Genomic DNA, 19,787 nt, shown 5'->3' with positions numbered 1-19,787 from the left:
ACTGTCCACACTTTCACAATACCCACTGGGCACAGACATCAGTTCAATGTCTATTTTTGATTTATATTTGGTTGAGTTGTCAGCTAACGTGAAATGAACTAAAAATGTCACCCTGTTATTGGATTTTGGTTAAAAGTTGTGTGAAAAAAATATATGAAATTCCCATATGTTGATGACTTTTTGCGCATATGACACACACGCACACACACACACACACACAGCCACACGCTCTCACACACACGCTCACACACTCACTCACATACACACACACTCATCTCTTCCCTGGATCGAAATTATATCATGCAGTCAGCATTTAACACTAATTCAGTTACACAGTGGTATTCCTGCTTGAATCCGATAGCACAAACAAACGTGGGTTCCTAAAGAGACACATTTTCCACCGGTTTGACCACAGCCTCTAACTTGTGTCAAAATAAGTGTCTGTTGTGAACACTTCTAACCTGATAAAGGGAGAAGGGAAGACTTGTGCTTGTCAAGGGAAGAAAATGTCTCTTATGCCTGTTTGTGTGTTACGTTACAAAGCCATTTTGATGTCTTAAAGAGATCTAATACAGTGGCTGTGTCCCAAATGGCACCCTATTCCCTATATAGTGCACTACTTTTGACCAGGGCCCATTGAACTGGTCAAAAGTAGTGCACTAGATAGGGAAGAGGATGCAATTTTTTGGACACATCCAGTGGCTAGTTAAATTGCAACACGTCTCTTATTCAAGTACTCTTTGGTTTCTGTTTTCTTCCCTCATTTATTTCAAACGAACTCTTTGGTATTCCGACGTGCTGTGCTGTGTGTGCTTGGATTGCCATGGGTTACCAGGCTAGACATATGAAGCAATGTGAACTAGAGAATGTGAGGGCTCAAGAATGTCCCCTTATTAAAGTGCAACAATCCAGTCTAGGTGGTCTATTTCTGGGCCCACTGACAAGATATCTTAAGGTTGGTATATGTGACATTAGACAGTATTTCTTCCATGTCTTTGACAAATTAAGGTGGTTTGTAAAAGATCATTCTCGCTTTTGCTGTTCAGACAGTACTGTATGTCATGTGTCTGAAATCTGTCCCACTTCCTTTAACTGGTACGTACAAGAGGTCAGGGGTTAATGGGCTGAGTTCACTTCCTGTTGTTGTTTACAGTAACTACTGTGTCTGTCTGACTGAGACAAGTTTGGTCCAAGAAAATAGCTCTCCCTCTGTCTTTCTCTTTCTATCTATGTCTCTTCCTCCCTCTTTCTGTCTCTCCCTACCTCTCTTCCCCTGTCTCCCTCCCCCTCTCACTCTCTGCCTGCCCTTCTCTCTCTATTCCTTTTTCTCTCTCTCCCTTACCATAACTCTCCCTCCTCTCTCTCTCTCTCTCTCTCTCTCTCTCTCTCTCTCTCTCTCCCCTTACCGTAACTCTCCCTCCTCTCTCTCTCTCTCTCTCTCTCTCTCTCTCTCTCTCTCCCTTACCGTAACTCTCCCTCCTCTCTCTCTCTCTCTCTCCCTTACCGTAACTCTCCCTCCTCTCTCTCTCTCTCTCCCTTACCGTAACTCTCGCTCTCTCTCTCTCTCTCTCTCTCTCTCTCTCTCTCTCTCTCTCTCTCTCTCTCTCTCTCTCTCTCTCTCTCTCTCTCTCTCTCTCTCTCTCTCTCTCTCTCTCTCTCCCTTACCTTAACTCTCCCTCCACTCTCATCTGTGCTCTGTGAGACCTCTGGATGCCCACCCTTTGGCCTGTCAAATCTAATGCCTGAGTCTCTCTCTTCCCTTTACCCCGTCTCTTTCCCTCTGTTCCAGGATTGCCAAATTAACTATCACTTCCTAAAGGTATCTCTCCACTCCTCTGCTCCTCTCCTCCCTTCCCCTGTCTCCTTTCCTCGCCTCTGCTCCTCTCCTCCCTTCCGCTGTCTCCTTTCCTTTCCTCTGTTCCTCTTTTTATCTACCTCCTTTGTGTCCAATCAGTCATTTTCTCACTCTCATCCTATCTCTGATCATTTGTACGTGGTTTGAGGCTGCTGCAAATAGATCCAGTTTACTAACAATTTGTTCTCAGTGTGGGGTTGGGATTAGCGCAAGAACAAGAGCCATCAGATAGCAGGAATTGTTATAATAAATAATTGTCTGGAGCTGTAAATGGCCTTGTGTTTTGTTGAGAATACCAAGTGTAAATCTGTCAAGCTGGAAGGGAAATTTGACAAATTCATTCTGGTATTATATAGTCCTGCAATAAAAATACATATTGCTTTTCTTTATATAAATATTGCTTTTCTTTATATATTCATTACAAATCTAGAGTTTATGGAACTATATACATACAGGTAGGCTACTTCCACAATAAAATAGGATAGTATACAAATGTTCTACAGGGCTGCCTTATTGGTTGCGGATCTACTTCCTCATTATATCATCCAATAACCTCTGTAGACCCCAAGGACAGAAGACAGATACATGTTTCAGTGCCTGTTCATTACAGGGACATTGCAGCCAACCCATCCCCCACATACACACTCTGTTCTTCTCCTCCTCTTCTCTCCCTCCCTTCCACCTCTATCTTTTTTTCTCGTCTACCGGTCCTCCACCTCGTCTTTATTCTTATTTTATTGTCATTTTTTTGTCATTTAGCAGACGCGCGTATCCAGAGTGACTTACAGTAGTGAGTGCATACATTTTCATACTTTTTTCATACTGGTCCCCCGTGAGAGTCGAACCCACAACCCTGGCCACACCGGACCTCTCCCTCCGCCTCTTATTCCTCCCTCCTTAACTGTGTAGGGGGTGTCCATGGATACTGCAGTCACATACACCTAACCTGGATGGACTGGGCATAGGGAAAGGGGATGGGGATATGGGGGGTGGGAATTGGGCTGTAACTGGGTGGAAGGAGATTGTTAGTAAATGTTTCCCGTCCATGTCTGTCTGTGTACATTGTATGATGTCTGTCCGTGTGTCTGTCTGTCTGTCATCATCAAACTTTTTGTCTCTTTTTCTTTGTCTCTCATCACTATCTGGTGATATTTCTTCTTCCTGCTTTGTGGCCTATAGGTTGTTTTTGGATGCTTGGTCTATACTAGAGCAGGACAGGGGGGGAAGTTAAGCTGTGTGCCTATAGCAATGAGAGGTCAATAGAAAGATAGACAGAACAGTTAGTTAGGCACGTCTCCATTTGTTCAGTTTGGACTTTATAGGGCCATAATGTGACTTTTACTATATCTTTATAAACACAAGCATTCCGTTGCACCCGCTAATACATCTGCTAAACTGTGACTAAAAAGTGACTAATAAACTTTGATTTGAGGATTTTATTTATATCACGTTGTTTATTGCTTATCCACAAGAGGGCAGTATCAAGCCAGGTTTTAAAATGCGTTGCATGTAGGTGCAGTGAATCGAATACAGCACAATGTATTTATCATTATAAAGTTATCATGAAAAGCATGATTTATGGTTTTAGACCCTCAATTTCATAGTTTCAGTTTGTGGTCATTTTTTGTTAAGGAATTTGTCCTAAAGGAAATGCCACTCTAGACAAACTCTATCAGCTCAAAATGATTCTGAATGCATTTGTTTTGTCTTTTGTTAGTGAGAGAAAGAAACGCAATAAGAAAGCCATGGTTTGAGTTTCCCTCAAGTTGAGTCCACACCAGTTACCACTAGCACTTCATTGTAAACCCAGTATGAGCGACTGGGCTCCTGAGATAAAGCGTGTCTGTATGGTAGTGCCTCTGAAAGTACGGCTGTGTCTCAGCTGTCAGACGTCATTTATTTATCTCTCCCCTGCTGTGGTTGCAGGGCCAGACAAAGGACAAAGCCAACAAAGCCAAAGTTCAGGTGCGTCCGAGAGGAAATAAGGCCGGTTTTTGCGAGTCTCTCCCTCTCGTTGGCTTCGCTTATAGGTGTGCCGTGGTCTGCATCGCCCAATAGTGTGCTGCCTATACCTTACTAGCTATTTCCCCTAGCCCCTGTAGCATAGACACTTGTCTAAATATGACAGGAGTGGAAAGGTGTAAGCAATATAGCGAAGTCTTCATCTAGCCTATCAGAGGGTAAGGTGGAGCTGTAACCTTTTGCTTATACCTATCAAATCCTGTCAGATCTACATCAAGTGAATAGGGGCTAGGAATGATCTGGACTTGTATATAGACGCCATTAACCAAACTAAAGCCGGCTGACCAGTTCTATTACACTTCATCTAGCCAAGGGGAAACAGCAATATATTGACACAGAGAACCTCACACATGTGAAGTGTCAATTTATTGGAACGAATTCCAATGGGATCAACTGTCTTTGGTTCCGCTTATTTGGATTGTCGTATATTCTACACAAATGGGCTGCTTCATTGTTATGTGTAGTTTGTAATGCGCGTGGCTGCCAGCCTGTCCAGTGTACTAGACAGACGAGATGAGCTGTAGTGTGGACCGGGTTTAGCATGATTGTGCCAGCTGCTCGATTTGGCCCAGGCTCTTGAGCTGTGTGTGTGTGTGTGTGTGTGTGTGTGCGTGCGAAGGAGAGATTTGACACCTGTGAGTAAGGGTGAAGAATGAGGATGTCACCCAGGCCGTTGTGACACTGTCATGTTCCCGCTGCCTGGAAAACAGATGGAATATGCCTCTGAGAAATGGAGGTCGCAAGAGTGTGTGAGAATGGGTGTGTGTAGTGCATGTGTGTGTTCGAGGGCAAGAGAGTTTACCAGCTGGCTACTCTGCACATCTTTCTCTGATTATAAACCAAGCATGACTTGACGAGTTTTGAAGCTTTGAAGAGTATGTAGTGCGATTGATACTTGATTGAATGGCACATTGACCAATGACAATGCATTATCACTGAGGGTTTTGCCAGTGATTAATTCAAACGTGTTTAGATGAATTTGAACATTTTGACCTAAGGTTACCATAATAAGTTACCATAATGACAAGGTCAGGAATATTTAACAGGTGTACTGTAGTTCCATATTTACTTTATTATACCCTCTGTGTCTATCTGTATTCCGTCTGCTCCAAAGTGAATTATTTGAATCATTTTTAATGTTGAATTGTATTATATAAGGCTGCACAGCAGTGTGTGTGTGTGTGTGTGTGTGTGTGTGTGTGTGTGTCTCACGCTGTTCCCCTCTTCTCACCACACACAGAAAGCCAAGCTGGGCCCTGGTACTAAGAAGGTGATCTCTCCATCAGATGACAGCAGGTCTAATCTGCCTTCTAACAACCTGGACTCTGTCAAACTCACCGACTTCAACTTCCTGGCCGTGCTGGGGAAAGGCAGCTTCGGCAAGGTGAGCCAGGATTTTACTTGTATTATTAAGGAGGTAAAGGGGTAGTTTCCCAGACACAGATTAAACCTAGTCCTGGACAGAAAAGCACTTTCATTGGAGATTCTCCATTGATCTTGCTTTTTAGTCCAGGACTAGGTTTAATCTGTGTCTGGGAAACAGCCTCACTATGATTTGTCGGTAGTTCATCTAATTGGCTTCTAAAATCAGCTATCCAACTTGTCATGTTGAATGTCCTGTGTACCACGGGATATTATCTATCGGACAAATCTGAAATGGAGTAAAATCCAAGTCTATGTTGGTGTACGTGAGCAAAATCTAGGACTTGGTCACATCATCCATAATTTACACAAAACAGAGCCATACAATGAATGAGTACAATGCAATGTTTTGGTTTAGACCGTCCGTACCTCAATGTAACACAGCATGAATAAATTAGTATATCCATTCGTCAGTTGAGTAATAATCATACAGTAACAACATAACAGTTGAGTTAATAACATTACTATCCGCATTAAGCCACCCTATTAGAAGCCTTCAGTCTAACCTTTGACCTCGTGTTCCTGTGTGCTAGGTGATGCTGGCAGAGATGAAGCCCACAGATGATCTGTACGCTATCAAGATCCTGAAGAAGGACGTGGTGATCCAGGATGATGATGTGGAGTGTACCATGATAGAGAAGAGAGTCCTGGCCCAGCAGGACAAACCACCCTTCCTCACTTCACTCCACTCCTGCTTCCAGACCGTGGTATGGAGACTACGGACACACACATGCACAAGGGGATAAACACACACACGTACACACACATGGGCATATGGGCACGCGCGCATGCACAAACACACAATTACTTGCTTTTTGCTGTCCATTGATGTTGATGATGACGTTGCTCCCAACTCTCATAAGTGTGGTTATTGTGGTGGGGTAGGGTTTGTGCCATTGCATGTGTCTGTGCAAGCCACACACATACATACACACACACACACACACACACACACACACACACACACACACACACACACACACACACACTCACTCACACATACATTTGCAAACACACACACACACACTATATACATATTATTTTTTATCTTACTCATCAAGCTCCTCAATGTTACACACACACATACACACCACACACGTATATACCCACACACACACACACACAGTTCAATTAAGTTTTTCTTTGTTTTAATCTGTCAGCTTTCTCAGCACTTTCTCATTCCTCCTTAATCTTTAATCCCTCAATCTCTCTCAGGCAGAGACGACAAAGGGCAGGCGGTGACCAACACACACACATGCACACACACACACACGTACACACATACACACACACGCACACATCTCCAAAGTGGAAATAGAAAATTCTATGCATTTTAAGTGAGTTCAAATCCTCTTCACAATAAGATGCCTCGATCACTTTGAGGGTAATTGTCTGACAGGGTATGTAAAGCTTATGATGAGAAAAGTGCATAAAATACCGTAAGCCTTATTATAATCTCGCAGCGTGATTTCATTTCAAACTATTCTTCAACAATGTGCGTTATAAGGAGCTGATTATTTAACTAGGGCTTAGTAAGCTGAGGAATACATGAATAGTCGCCTCTTCAGAACGCACAATGTTGAAGAAAAGTTTCAAATTAAATCACACTTCCAGATTATAATTAAGCGATAAGGCCCGAGGAGGTGTGGTATATGGCCAATAAACCACGGCTAAGGGCTGTTCTAAAGCACGACGCAATACAGAGTGCCTGGATACAGCCCTTAGCCGTGGTATATTGGCCATATACCACAAACCCCCAAGGTGCCTTATTGCTATTATAAACTGGTTACCAACGTAATTAGAGCAGTAAATAGTCATTCCTTGTCATACCCGTGGTACACAGTCTGATATAGCACAGCTTTCAGACAATCAGTATTCAGAGCTCGAACCACCCTGTTTATAATGAGGTGTATGGTAGGTTTTTGCACTACGAAAATGTCTCCCTGTGACTAGTGCAGGACAGACCGGTGAAGAGGCTATCTGAGGGATTTACTTCAGTTTGACTAGACATAATGGAGTCATACATAGGAAATATGTCTGAGGGGTATACCTTTTCCTCTCATGTTGTTGTTGTTTTTATAGTACTTAACCCTCCTACCATATCCCCATATATGTGACTCAATACTACACAACAGCCTCACCACTGGGTCCTACAGTATAATGAAGAAAGCCTCTCTGTTTTTCATGACACAGTAAATGACGGTAGAACAGATGCCAACCCCAAGAAATATGAAAAACAATGTTAAATGATATAAACACCCCCATCTCTGTCTCCCTCTCTGCCCAGGACCGGCTGTACTTTGTCATGGAGTATGTGAATGGAGGAGACCTCATGTACCACATCCAACAAGCGGGCAAGTTCAAAGAGCCACAGGCAGTGTAAGTTACCCTTTTCCCTCGCTTTCACCTTTTAAATAGGGGAAATAAAAGAGTGTGAAAGAGAAATAAATAGAAGGCTTGGAAGAGCGAGGGGGAACTAGATTGGGCACTGCTAAGTACAGTGGAGAAAGAGAAACGACAGCCTAGGTATAAGAATTCATATTTCTATCAGAATGTGTCCAGTCTATAGCTGAAGCACCTTTACAGTCCTTCCTGTTGAAATGAATGGCTTCAGGGTTGTCTAACATGGAGCATGTCATTGCAGGTTCTATGCAGCAGAGATCGCTGTTGGCCTGTTCTTCCTGCACAAGAAAGGAGTGATTTACAGGTGGGTCTTCTTCCAGTGTATACCAACTCAGAGGCACTTTATCCCATTCTAGGATCACTGTACATAAACTCAGCAAAAAAAGAAATGTCCTCTCACTGTCAACTGCGTTTATTATCAGCAAACTTAACATGTGTAAATATTTGTATGAACATAACAAGATTCAACAACTGAGACATAAACTGAACAAGTTCCACAGTCATGTGACTAACAGAAATGGAATAATGTTTCCCTGAACAAAGGGGGGGTCAAAATCAAAAGTAACAGTCAGTATCTGGTGTGGCCACCAGCTGCATTAAGTACTGCAGTGCATCTCCTCCTCATGGACTGCACCAGATTTGCCAGTTCTTGCTGTGAGATGTTACCCCACTCTTCCACCAAGGCACCTGCAAGTTCCCAGACATTTCTGGGGGGAATGGCCCTAGCCCTCACCCTCCGATCCAACAGGTCCCAGACGTGCTCAATGGGATTGAGATCCAGGCTCTTTGCTGGCCATGGCAGAACACTGACATTCCTGTCTTGCAGGAAATCACGCACAGAACGAGCAGTATGGCTGGTGGCATTGTCATGCTGGAGGGTCATGTCAGGATGAGCCTGCAGGAAGGGTACCACATGAGGGAGGAGGATGTCTTCCCTGTAACGCACAGCGTTGAGATTGCCTGCAATGACAACAAGCTCAGTCTGATGATGCTGTGACACTCCGCCCCAGACCATGACGGATTCTCCACCTCCAAATCGATCCCGCTCCAGAGTACAGGCCTCGGTGTAACGTTCATTCCTTCGACGATAAACGCGAATCCGACCATCACCCCTGGTGAGACAAAACCGCGACTCGTCAGTGAAGAGCACTTTTTGCCAGTCCTGTCTGGTCCAGCGACGGTGGGTTTGTGCCCATAGGCGACGTTGTTGCCGGTGATGTCTGGTGAGGACCTGCCTTACAACAGGCCTACAAGCTCTCAGTCCAGCCTCTCTCAGCCTATTGCGGACAGTCTGAGCACTGATGGAGGGATTGTGCGTTCCTGGTGTAACTCGGGCAGTTGTTGTTGCCATCCTGTACCTGTCCCGCAGGTGTGATGTTTGGATGAACCGATCCTGTGCAGGTGTTGTTACACATGGTCTGCCACTGTGAGGACGATCAGCTGTCCATCCTGTCTCCCTGTAGCGCTGTCTTAGGCGTCTCACAGTACGGACATTGCAATTTATTACCCTGGCCACATCTGCAGTCCTCATGCCTCCTTGCAGCATGCCTAAGGCACATTCACGCAGATGAGCAGGGTCCCTGGGCATCTTTCTTTTAGAAAGGCCTCTTTAGTTTCCTAAGTTTTCATAACTGTGACCTTAATTGCCTACCATCTGTAAGCTGTTAGTGTCTTAATGACCATTCCACAGGTGCATGTTCATTAATTGTTTATGGTTAATTGAACAAGCATGGGAAACAGTGTTTAAACCCTTTACAATGAAGATCTGTGAAGTTATTTGGATTTTTATTAATTATCTTTGAAAGACAGGGTCCTGAAAAGGGGACGTTTCTTTTTTTGCTGAGTTTAGTTTGTCAAACCATTAATTAATCCATTTAATCATTTAAATGTAATGAAGTAACCAGAGTGGTGTAGAAAATGCCCCAAAATGGTAGTCTTCATTTGGACCTTGTCACATGATGCGGGTGTCTCCTGCAGGGATCTGAAGCTTGACAACGTGATGCTGGACTCGGAGGGCCACATTAAGATCGCTGACTTTGGAATGTGTAAAGAGAACATATACGAGGGAGTGACCACTCGCACCTTCTGTGGGACGCCCGACTACATCGCCCCAGAGGTAGGAACAGGGGTAGTGTGTGGGGAGGGGGAGGGTGGTCGTTTTTGTCATTGTCTGGCCTGCGCCCCCATCTCCGGGGCGATCCACATCCGAGTCGACAGCTCAGGACACACACACACACACACACACACACACACACACACACACACAACTCCAGCTGACTGACAAACATCCTTGTGCCCTTGGGTTGGTTCAAGCTTATCACAGAGAAGCCAAGGTCTACATATAATTGATTGTCTATGTAGGCTATGTCCTGTTGGAAAAGCAACCTGCCTCAGTATCCTATTCAGGGAAGAAACACTGAACCCCGGCCGTAGAGAGTAACATAAACACCAACTTTAACAATGCTATTTTAGTATAATACTCATGTAAGCGCTATTTAAACCACATAAAAAGGTGTGGAAACACCCTTTACGTGCATTTACCCACCATTTAGGTGCATCCTAGCGTCTTGTTTTCTATTGATTTGTATCAGCACATCCACTACAGTGCCTCTACTGAACATTTTGAGTTAGACAAACGTCAGTCTCTACTGAACATTTTGAGTTAGAAAGACTACAGTCTCAACTGAACTATTTTGGTTAGAAAGACTAGTGTCTACTGAACATTTTGAGTTAGAAGGACTACAGTGTCTACTAAACATTTTGATTTAGAAAGACTACAGTGCTTCTACTGAACACTTTGAATTAGAAAGAGAGCGTTTTGGGTGAGAATCTGCCCTAGATGTAACCAACCCAGTCAAGCACTGCCCAGTGAGGGACATCATATTGATTTCCTCTAAAACGTCCTCTAAGAGGTTTGGTTTCATGGTTTCCGGGGCTGGGTGGACAAGCTGTGACGGTGGTGGGGTACACACACACAGAGGGTGGTTGGGGTGGTGGTGAACCCCTCGGCTAATGCACCGTCCAGCTCTCCCAGCAGGGGTTCCAGTCAGGCCCTCATAACTCCACACACACACTCTCTCTTTTTGACTTTGAGAGACTTGAGTAGATGTCAATACCATTTTATTAGCTCCAATGAAGGGTTGGAAATGGACATTTACCCAAAAGCACAGTTTGAATTGCAGTCTGATTTCTTCATTTCTTCAAGTCTGATTTCTTAATTGAAGTGAAATTGACCTCAACCTCGTAATAGGACAAGTTTTGCTTCCCCTATATGTATGTTTTATTCATCCTCTGCGTTTGTCTGTGCGTGTGTTCATGCACTTTAGTGTCTGTGTGAGAGTGTATGTGTGCGTGTGTTCATGTATCTAAACGCACCAGTGTGTGTCCCTTTGCCTGTCTGTGTGGGAGTACTCTTCCATGTACTGTACATGTGTGTCTCTTAGTTGTCAGGACCCATATGAAAAACTGCTCAGGCGGTCCCCGGGCACCTCTCTCTCTTTCGCCTGTCACCACCGCATTACGTCGCAAACACACACACACACACACACACACACACACACACACACACACACACACACACACACACACACACACACACACACACACACACTGCATTGCTCTACTCTCTCTCTTTCCCCTGTTTACCTCTTACCCTGACCTACATAGGCAGCCATGGGAAGGCTCTGTGTGCGTCCCAAATGGCACCCTGTTTCCTATATAGCCCTGTGGGCCTTGGTCAAAAGCGGTGTACTATAAAGGGAATAGGGTGTCATTTGGGATGCAGCCTCTATCAATCTGAGAGGAACACGTTGGTCACTGTATGCTAATGTGAATTTACAGACTGCGTTACCAGAGTAACAAGCCTGTGAGATAGAGAGGGGGAGGGAGAGATGGAGGGGAGGAGAAATAGGGAGGTAGAGCGAGGTAGAGGTGGAGCAAGGTAGAGCGAGGTAGAGGTGGAGCGAGGTGGAGCGGGGTAGAGCGAGGTAGAGGTGGAGCGAGGTGGAGAGAGGTGGAGCGAGGTAGAGCGAGGTAGAGGTGGAGCGAGGTAGAGGTGGAGCGAGGTGGAGCGAGGTAGAGGTGGAGCGAGGTAGAGGTGGAGCGAGGTAGAGGTTGAGCGAGGTGGAGCGAGGTAGAGGTGGAGCAAGGTAGAGGTGGAGCGAGGTAGAGGAGAGGTGGAGCGAGGTAGAGGTGGAGCGAGGTAGAGGTGGAGCGAGGTAGAGGTGGAGCGAGGTAGAGGTGGAGCGAGGTGGAGCGAGGTAGAGGTGGCGCGAGGTAGAGGTGGAGCGAGGTGGAGCGAGGTGGAGCGAGGTAGAGGTGGCGCGAGGTAGAGGTAGAGCGAGGTAGAGCGAGGTAGAGGTAGAGCGAGGTGGAGCGAGGTAGAGGTGGAGCGAGGTAGAGCGAGGGAGAGAGACTGGGAAAGCGAGCATGATGTCTTAGTTGTTAGGGAATGCAACAACTCACGCTGGCTTTGTCAACAACTTAAGCTGTCAACAACCTTTGCTGAATTACGCTACAACTTATTGTCTGCTTTGGCCATTCTTGGTTATTAAAATAGCATAATATCAGATACACCCTTATGGGCAGATTTTGTATTGTCAACTGAATTTAGCTACTATCTAATACTGTACCCAACTGTAAGTACTCATTTTGCTACACGCCCCAAAAAGTTGCACAACCCTCAAAATAGAAGCTGCTTTAGAGCTATCTTTGGATTGTCCTCTGGCTCCTTGTTTTGGCTTCAACAACTTCACTTCCTATTTTTAGGTTTTGTGCAATTAGTGGTTGCAGTGACAGATTTTTCAGATCAGAGCAATTAGTTCCTGTGTTCAGTCCTCTGTGTTGACAGAGGAAGAAGTCGTGAGAGGAAAGAGAGAGGAGAGAAAGAGAAACTGGCAAAGTACATTTTTGTACTTTGTCAATGTGCAGTAAACTCAGCCTGACCTCCCATTTTGCCTCGCTCCCCAAAGCCTTTAGCGATAACAGCTAACATTAGCCAAGATGGAGACCCTTCAACTGCTCTGGCGTGCACTGGGTAGCAATTGCCCTACAGATCTAGGATCAGCTTATCTTGCCAAGAAACTAACCCTAACCATTAGAGACAAGTTGATGAGGGTCAACTTGGGGGTAACTCAATATACTTTAAAAGTGCAAAAAAGTATTTATTATCTTGTAAGATTCAGTTTGATAAATGAACTGATAACTAAATTCCATTCTAACACAAAGTATTATAAACAGCAAGGATGGAGCCAGGTTAAAAGCCTGCATAGCCAGTAGTTCTCCAGTAGCAGGGTCCCTGATATACAGTAACTTATTCGAATCCAGGCTCTGTCGTAGCCGGCCGCGACCGGGAGACCCATGGGGCGGCGCATAATTGGCCCTGCGTCGTCCAGGGTAGGGGAGGGAATGGCCGGCAGGGATGCTCAGTTGGTAGAGCATGGCGTTTGCAACGTCAGGGTTGTGGGTTCATTTCCCACGGGGGGCCAGTATGAAAAATACAATTATGTATGCACTCACTAACTGTAAGTCGCTCTGGATAAGAGCGTTTGCTAAATGACTAAAATGTAAATGTAAATGTAAATCATGTGATGAATCTGCTATTCTACTGAAAGCCCTACTGCCTATCCATTCAACAGTGTGACAGTGTTTGAATGAACACCATCAACCCAGACATTCAGTAGCTACAGTAGCCTAACTAGTCAAATACATTCACTTCAAAACCTAGCAACAGACAAATGGCTTAATGTACAGTATGTTCATAGTGATATACGTCGCTTAAATGAATCCAGTAACACTGAGTGAGCCAACATCACTTTCACCTGCTGTAATGTTGTTTCTGAGATCAGGCTGAGGTTGTGTAGTGTTTAGCAGTTATCATCTTGTCTCCCTAGCACGGCGCTCATTAGTTTCTATGTGCAGGAGGCTATATTAGGAGCAGTAGTAGTGGTGGAAGCCTTGAGTAGCTGTGAGCGATCCAGAACTGTCATGTAGCATTAGGCCTGATGGGAGACATCCACTGCAGCACGGATGTACAAAACCGCACGCACACACACAATTATTATTATAATAATTTGTTTATTTAACTAGGCAAGTCAGTTAAGAACAAATTCTTATTTACAATGATGGCCTACCCCGGCCAAAACCAGACGGCGCTGGGCCAATTGTGCGCCGCCCTATAGGAACCCAATCACGGCCGGATTGTGATATAGCCTAGAATCGAACCAGGGTCTGTAGTGACGCCTCTAGCACAAATTTACATTTGCCTGATGTACAAATACACACACACACACACACACACCACACACCACACACACACATACCAACCCACGCAGAAAAAGTACACATACTGTCCGCATACATGAAAACAAACACACACAGGCACACACACACACTCACACACAGTACGTTACATTGAGTGATCTGGCCATAGGCCTTTATGGAGTGTGGGAAATGAAAGAAAACAACATGAGAAAGTGGAGCGACATTTCATCAGAGTGTCCCTATCACATTCATTATGATGCCAAACCAGAGAAGAGACTGACTGGGACACACACACACACACTTGCAATCTCTCATATACACAGATACAGACTGCATTCACACAAACACACACAGTCAGTCTCAGACAGACAGACAGACAGACAGACAGACAGACAGACAGACAGACAGACAGACAGAGACCGACACACACACACTTAACTCAAACAAGCATTCTCACAGAAAACCCTACACACACTCCGCCACACAGTGCTGTGCATGGAGTTGAAGGTCACCATTTCCAAAACTGTAAATGCCCGGTGGCATTGCGACAGGCAAGGACAGCGGTGTCACATTGGTGCTCGCTGCAGTATGGCCTGAAACAAATCTAAATACCTCTCTGTCAGCATTACCTCATTATTCTGTGTCTCTCTCGCCATGATAGGATGATGCTGTGAGGAGATCACGTTCTTTGTTGATCTGTGATCTTGTCAGCACGCTCATATATTCAGTCATCAATGGACACGGTTGGGTTTACATTTCCAACCGTGGTTGAACCGCGATCCTTGGAGAACCTGCCAAAGCTCTGAGACGTGTGTGTGTGTGTGTGTGTGTGTGTGTGTGTGTGTGTGTGTTTGGTTGAGGTAAGGTGATTCTTTGTGTTATGCTTGTGTAGCAAACGTGAGCTAACAGACTAGGGAAGCGCTGGTAGCCATTATGCGGAGATGTCACCTTCCTTAAAAGGTTGTTAGTTTGCGCCCAGGTCTGGAAGATGGACAAAATGGCCACTCTTTACAAGTATTTTAAATGTTTACATAAAATACATCATGATACTCAACAGGTTTTGAATTTGAGTTTATTTCAGTTTTAATTGCAAACAGAATGGAACATAAAGTATAGAGTAGTAGCAACCTTTTTACAGTAGCCTAGCATTGCCATAATTCACATCAATGGACCTTTACATCATAGAGCACATATGTATTTGAGTGAGTAAATATCTAAGAGTTGGCTACTGAGTAAATAGCAGAATGCCATTGAAGGTGCTGAGGTTGTAGCCATTGTCATCATCGTAGATCCATGAGTTGGTACCAAGGCGCATGTAGAGCTGGTCTCCTACCTCAAGCATCAGTACAGCCCCATTAGATCCATTATCTGCACGGTCACCAGATGTTGCGTGATCTGCAGTGGCAGCAATACGTTCCCCGTTCTTATACAGGAAAATGTACCCAGGGTTGGCTGCAAATGCATGGCAATAGAAGGTGAAGTGGTAGAGTCCTCTCACTGGTGCTGTGAAGATACCTTGGGCAAATGAGGAGCCTTTAGATATCACGTCTACATAAAACATTTACAGTATATTAAACTATATTATGGTTTTGTACATCACATTACCTGTAGTGGGTTTGTAGTGGTTGCCAACGTTTGTGAAGACCTTTTTGTAGACCAGGGTAGTTTCAGTGTTGAAAGGTCCTATGTTCCCTGCCTTGATTCCCAGTGCTGCAGAGAAGGCCGCCATTGGTCTGTCTGTGCATGATATGAGAGTACACACTCTATGACAATCTATTTGACAGTTCACTTCACATGAAGTTGTTCCTGACCGTGTGATCTGAGGGTCATACGTTTTTTCCTAAATCTGCACTTCTGCACTATTTTTATGCTTTTTTTGGTGACTGTTTTGAGTAAATCTGAATATACGGTCAAAGCTAGTGTAGACATTCTCTAGTAGTTGAACCTTTATGCCATGTTTATCTATGCATGACACGTTTTCCAATGCATTATAGCCGCATTATACTTGGATTCTTTCAGTAAAGTGTTACCCAAATATATTCTCTATCCATAGTATTTGCCAATAATATTACCTTCACATTTTCTCTTCAGCTCCTCCAGCTGGTTCTCACTGGCTTTCAGTCTGGCCTCCATCTCTCTCAGCACAGTGTAGATGTCAGGCTGGCAGGTTGGCTGGGACTGTGTTGAGGCTGCAACCTCATCTTTCAGTTTCAGATTCCCATCCTCTGTAGCTATGTCACTGTCTGACTGACCCTGTCCCCCAGACAGGCAGTAGCACAACAATGTCATCTGCAGAACTATAGTGGTCTTCATTCTTAATCTGGACTCTTGAGTCGTTTGTTCTCCTGTGATTTCTGATCTCTAGTTCGTGGTTTTATAAGCACATATCCTTTTGTGCACATAAGGAAAGTTCCCAGGATGACTTTGTTCCAATTCAACGTGGCTACCTTTCAATCGTGTTCAAGTGCTTAAGAAACGTCAGCGGTTATGGATTGAAGTGACCTGCTTCTTTTAGCACTATTTCAGTTTGGGTAAATGTATTGCAAAACGATTGTCTCCCTTCGCAATACCCTATGAGTCATGTGTTTGGGTTTCAAATACTTCATCTGTGCCTGGTTGAGCTTGCCTTGCTTAATAAACTAATAGAAAAAGTCCCCAAATTGCACTCCAAGCGGACTCAAGCAAACACTCAAAATATTTGAAAATGTTTGTTTAAGTCTGTGAACCCAGGTCTGGTGTATACATTTTAGGAGTGTGTGAGCTCCTGTAAATCATTCTTTCAAGATAACCTTCTCATTCAGGTCAGGGGTTTTTGCCAATTCTGTAACCCATGATAAATACATTGAAGAAGGACATTGAGCTATGAGCAACAGCAAATGTTTTGCCAGACCTCTAAAGTGCACTCTACAGTACACCCAAGAATATGACTAAGAACATACACCTATGAATAGGCTACATGTGATAATAACAAGGAATCATGTGTAAAACAGCATAACGAGTCACTGTTGGTTTGTGTAAATGCAGGAAGGAAGCTGCCAGAGGCAGGGTTATTATGCGTGTCATTCTGTAAACACAAACACAACGGCTGTACTAAACAGAATATTCATGAAAGAAAAAACATATTCATATGAGTTTATTTCAGATATTGAAATACAGTAGAATGGAACAGAAAGTACAGAGGTCCGTTTACATTGTCGCAGTCATTCAAATCGGTGATGCCCTCTAGAATACATGTTCCATTATTTCAAATCTGAGTTCTGAGGTGTTACTTGGTAAATAGCAGAATGCCATTGAAGGTACTGAAGTTGTAGCCATTGTAATTATCGTAGATCCATGAGTTGGTACCGAGGCGCATGTAGAGCTGGTCTCCTACCTCAAGCATCAGTACAGCTGTTAAAGTACCAGCAACACTCTCTACATTTTTATATAGAAAAATGTACCCATTGGGGTTGCCTTCTGCAGTACGTTGGTAGATTAGTGTGTTTCTTTGTGTTTATCTATATGACATGACAGGTGTTGTAAATATATTCATGAAACAAATCAACAGGTGTTCAAAATGGTTTATTCCAGTTACTGAAATAAAGAAGAGTAGAACGTACAGAGGTGCATTTACAGTGTCAGACATTTTCCATGATTTCAAATATATCTTTATTCACTTGTATTCTGAGATGTGTTACTGGGTAACCCCAAAAAACTATTCCTTACCTCAGGATACTTCAATTGGTGACTGTCCAGGAAAATAAAGAAATGTCACCAGTTGAAGTGTCCTGGGGTAAGGAATGTTTTTGGGATTTTCAAGTCACTCAGTCAAGCACCTGATTCCCTTTTTTGTTCAAGCTGGGCTGAAGTGCGTTTGGGTACACCTTTTTTCCACTGTTACTGGGTAAATAGCAGAATGCCATTGAAGGTATTGAGGTTGCGATAACTATCTGTCCAGACCCATGAGTAAGTTTCAATGTGCATGGAAACTTTGTCTCCCACCTCAAGCATCAATACAACCCCGTTAGATCCATTGTCTACAACATCAAAAGCAATTGATCTGTAGTTTTTATACATTAAAAGGAATCCATCCCTGTCTGTTTGATTGACTATAGAAGGTGATGTGGTAGATTAGTTTCACTGGTGCTGTGAAGATACCTGTGGCATAGGAGGAGCTTAATAAATACTTATCAATATTCATGAATGAATTAACGTTGAGGATAAAATCAACTTTAATAATATACAGTACAATGCTTAACAAACAGTTTACTAATGGTTAACAAACATTTGAATAATTGGTTAATATAAGTACAGTTTTAATACTGTAATGCTTTAGCTGCTATTACTGATATAATTGAATGTAACAAGCGTCAGCACACAGTCTATACTCAAACATACCTGGTTTTCAAATGGTTTGTTTTTCACATGACCTGTCTTGGGGTTGTAGGCCTTGCCGATGTTGGCGATGACCTTCCCGTCGACCAAAGTAGTTTCAGTGTTGAAGGCTCCTATGTGTATTCCAATCTCTTCTGTTCCAGCTGAGAATCCCACTCTTGTTCTTTCTGTGAAGGCAGAAATTAGACACATTGTGAAAGAGATTCATGTTGACTCTACACATTACAGTGCATTGCTACTTTCATATTTCAAAATGTATATGATAGACAAAACATTGTAGATGGACTCAACTCAACATTAGACCACTATTGGTAATATATAGTCAATATAAAGTTTGTCTAAAAAAACTTAAATTACAGCTCAATTTGAGCTTATCCTGAATTTGTGATTAATCCTGTGATTAACTCGATTACATTTTTTATCAACTATTTTTTTATCACTAAGAATGTGATAACAACCACTCTTTAAGTCACTTTTGGTTTGTGTAAATGCATGATAGAAACTGGTAAAGGAAGGTTGATTCTTTATTTATTCTGTGTTATTCTGTAAACACAAACTTGACCAACAGAAACACCATAAGTTTAGGAAAGAGAATACTCATGAAACAAATCGACATGTGTTCATATGAGTTTATTACAGATATTGAAGTACAGTAGAATGGCATAAAAAGTAGTACAGAAGTGTTTTTACAACGTTGTTATTTAGATCAGTGATGCCCTCTACAATACATTATTTCAAATCTATCCTTATTCACGTGTTATGAGGTGACACTGGGCAAATAGCAGAATGTCAGTGAAGGTGCTGAGGTTGCGACAATTCCATGAGTTGGCTTCAAGGCGCACATAAACCTGATCTCCCATCTCAAGCATCAGTACAGCCCCATTAGATCCATTGTCTGCACCATCACTAGATGTTGTGTGATCTGCCGTACCAACATCTCTCCATTCTTATACATTAACAGAAATGCTTTCTTGGCTCCATATGTATGGTGAAGTGGTAGTGTCCTCTCACTGGTGCTGTGAACATACCTGTAGCAAAGGAAGAGCTTAAAATATGGTTTATAAATATACCGATTTTGAAGTTCATCAATCATTACAATTATTAATAGTTTACTGATTGTATTGCTTAACATTTTTGTTATTTTTTATTATCAGCACAATGTAAATACTGCTACTACTAATGTAACAAGTATCAGGACACACCAGATTTGGGGTCAATTCAGAATCAAGTTGTGAATTGCTCTTTAATTCTAATTAATTCTCCATTTGAATTGGATTGGAATTGGACACACCCCATAGGAAACCATTTGGATTATATTTTAATAAAATTATGTCAAATTAAGAATATATTTCCAAATTGTCACATGCTTTTAACCTGTTCAGTTTAGTTTGAGACTGAGTGTGGCCTGGTAAGCCAAAAAAACAGGACAACCAAACAGAAAACGATCCAA

General features: G+C 43.2%; 2 protein-coding genes across 4 annotated transcripts in view; one reads left to right on the top strand and one right to left on the bottom strand.

Annotated features, from left to right (window-relative positions):
• The window catches only part of LOC123483290 (protein kinase C alpha type-like), a 201,436-nt gene that overhangs the window by 158,945 nt on the left and 22,704 nt on the right, over positions 1 to 19,787 (top strand). For both annotated transcript variants that reach the window (XM_045212955.1, XM_045212956.1), the window contains 5 exons: positions 5,118 to 5,261; positions 5,833 to 6,006; positions 7,587 to 7,678; positions 7,944 to 8,006; positions 9,680 to 9,818. In XM_045212955.1, coding sequence (XP_045068890.1) covers positions 5,118 to 5,261; positions 5,833 to 6,006; positions 7,587 to 7,678; positions 7,944 to 8,006; positions 9,680 to 9,818 — 612 coding nt within the window. The remainder of the gene's footprint in view (positions 1 to 5,117; positions 5,262 to 5,832; positions 6,007 to 7,586; positions 7,679 to 7,943; positions 8,007 to 9,679; positions 9,819 to 19,787) is intronic.
• LOC123483291 (complement C1q tumor necrosis factor-related protein 3-like) lies at positions 15,028 to 16,432 on the bottom strand. 2 transcript variants are annotated; one of them, XM_045212957.1, is made up of 3 exons: positions 16,036 to 16,432; positions 15,569 to 15,700; positions 15,028 to 15,478 (listed from the first exon to the last, which is right to left on the bottom strand). In XM_045212957.1, exons 1-3 carry the CDS (start codon positions 16,274 to 16,276, stop codon positions 15,189 to 15,191), a joined length of 663 nt encoding a protein of 220 aa, XP_045068892.1. In that variant the 5' UTR covers positions 16,277 to 16,432; the 3' UTR covers positions 15,028 to 15,188. The 2 variants fall into 2 exon arrangements, with proteins under 2 accessions (XP_045068892.1, XP_045068893.1); XM_045212958.1 differs by having other exon boundaries at positions 15,028 to 15,466.

This window comes from Coregonus clupeaformis, unplaced genomic scaffold (assembly GCF_020615455.1).
Source record: "Coregonus clupeaformis isolate EN_2021a unplaced genomic scaffold, ASM2061545v1 scaf0066, whole genome shotgun sequence".
NCBI classification, from domain to species: domain Eukaryota; kingdom Metazoa; phylum Chordata; class Actinopteri; order Salmoniformes; family Salmonidae; genus Coregonus; species Coregonus clupeaformis.
The sequence above is the reverse complement of the archived record's forward strand: the minus strand, read 5'-3'. Positions and strand labels throughout refer to the sequence as shown.

Coding starts and splice junctions, on each gene's coding strand:
- LOC123483291 (XM_045212957.1), bottom strand. CDS start 16,276: ATGAAGACCACTATAGTTCTGCAGATGACATTGTTGTGCTACTGCCTG. Junction 15,701..16,035: donor GCTGAAGAGAAAATGTGAAG/GTAATATTATTG, acceptor TATCATGCACAG/ACAGACCAATGGCGGCCTTC. Junction 15,479..15,568: donor CCACTACAAACCCACTACAG/GTAATGTGATGT, acceptor CATTTGCCCAAG/GTATCTTCACAGCACCAGTG.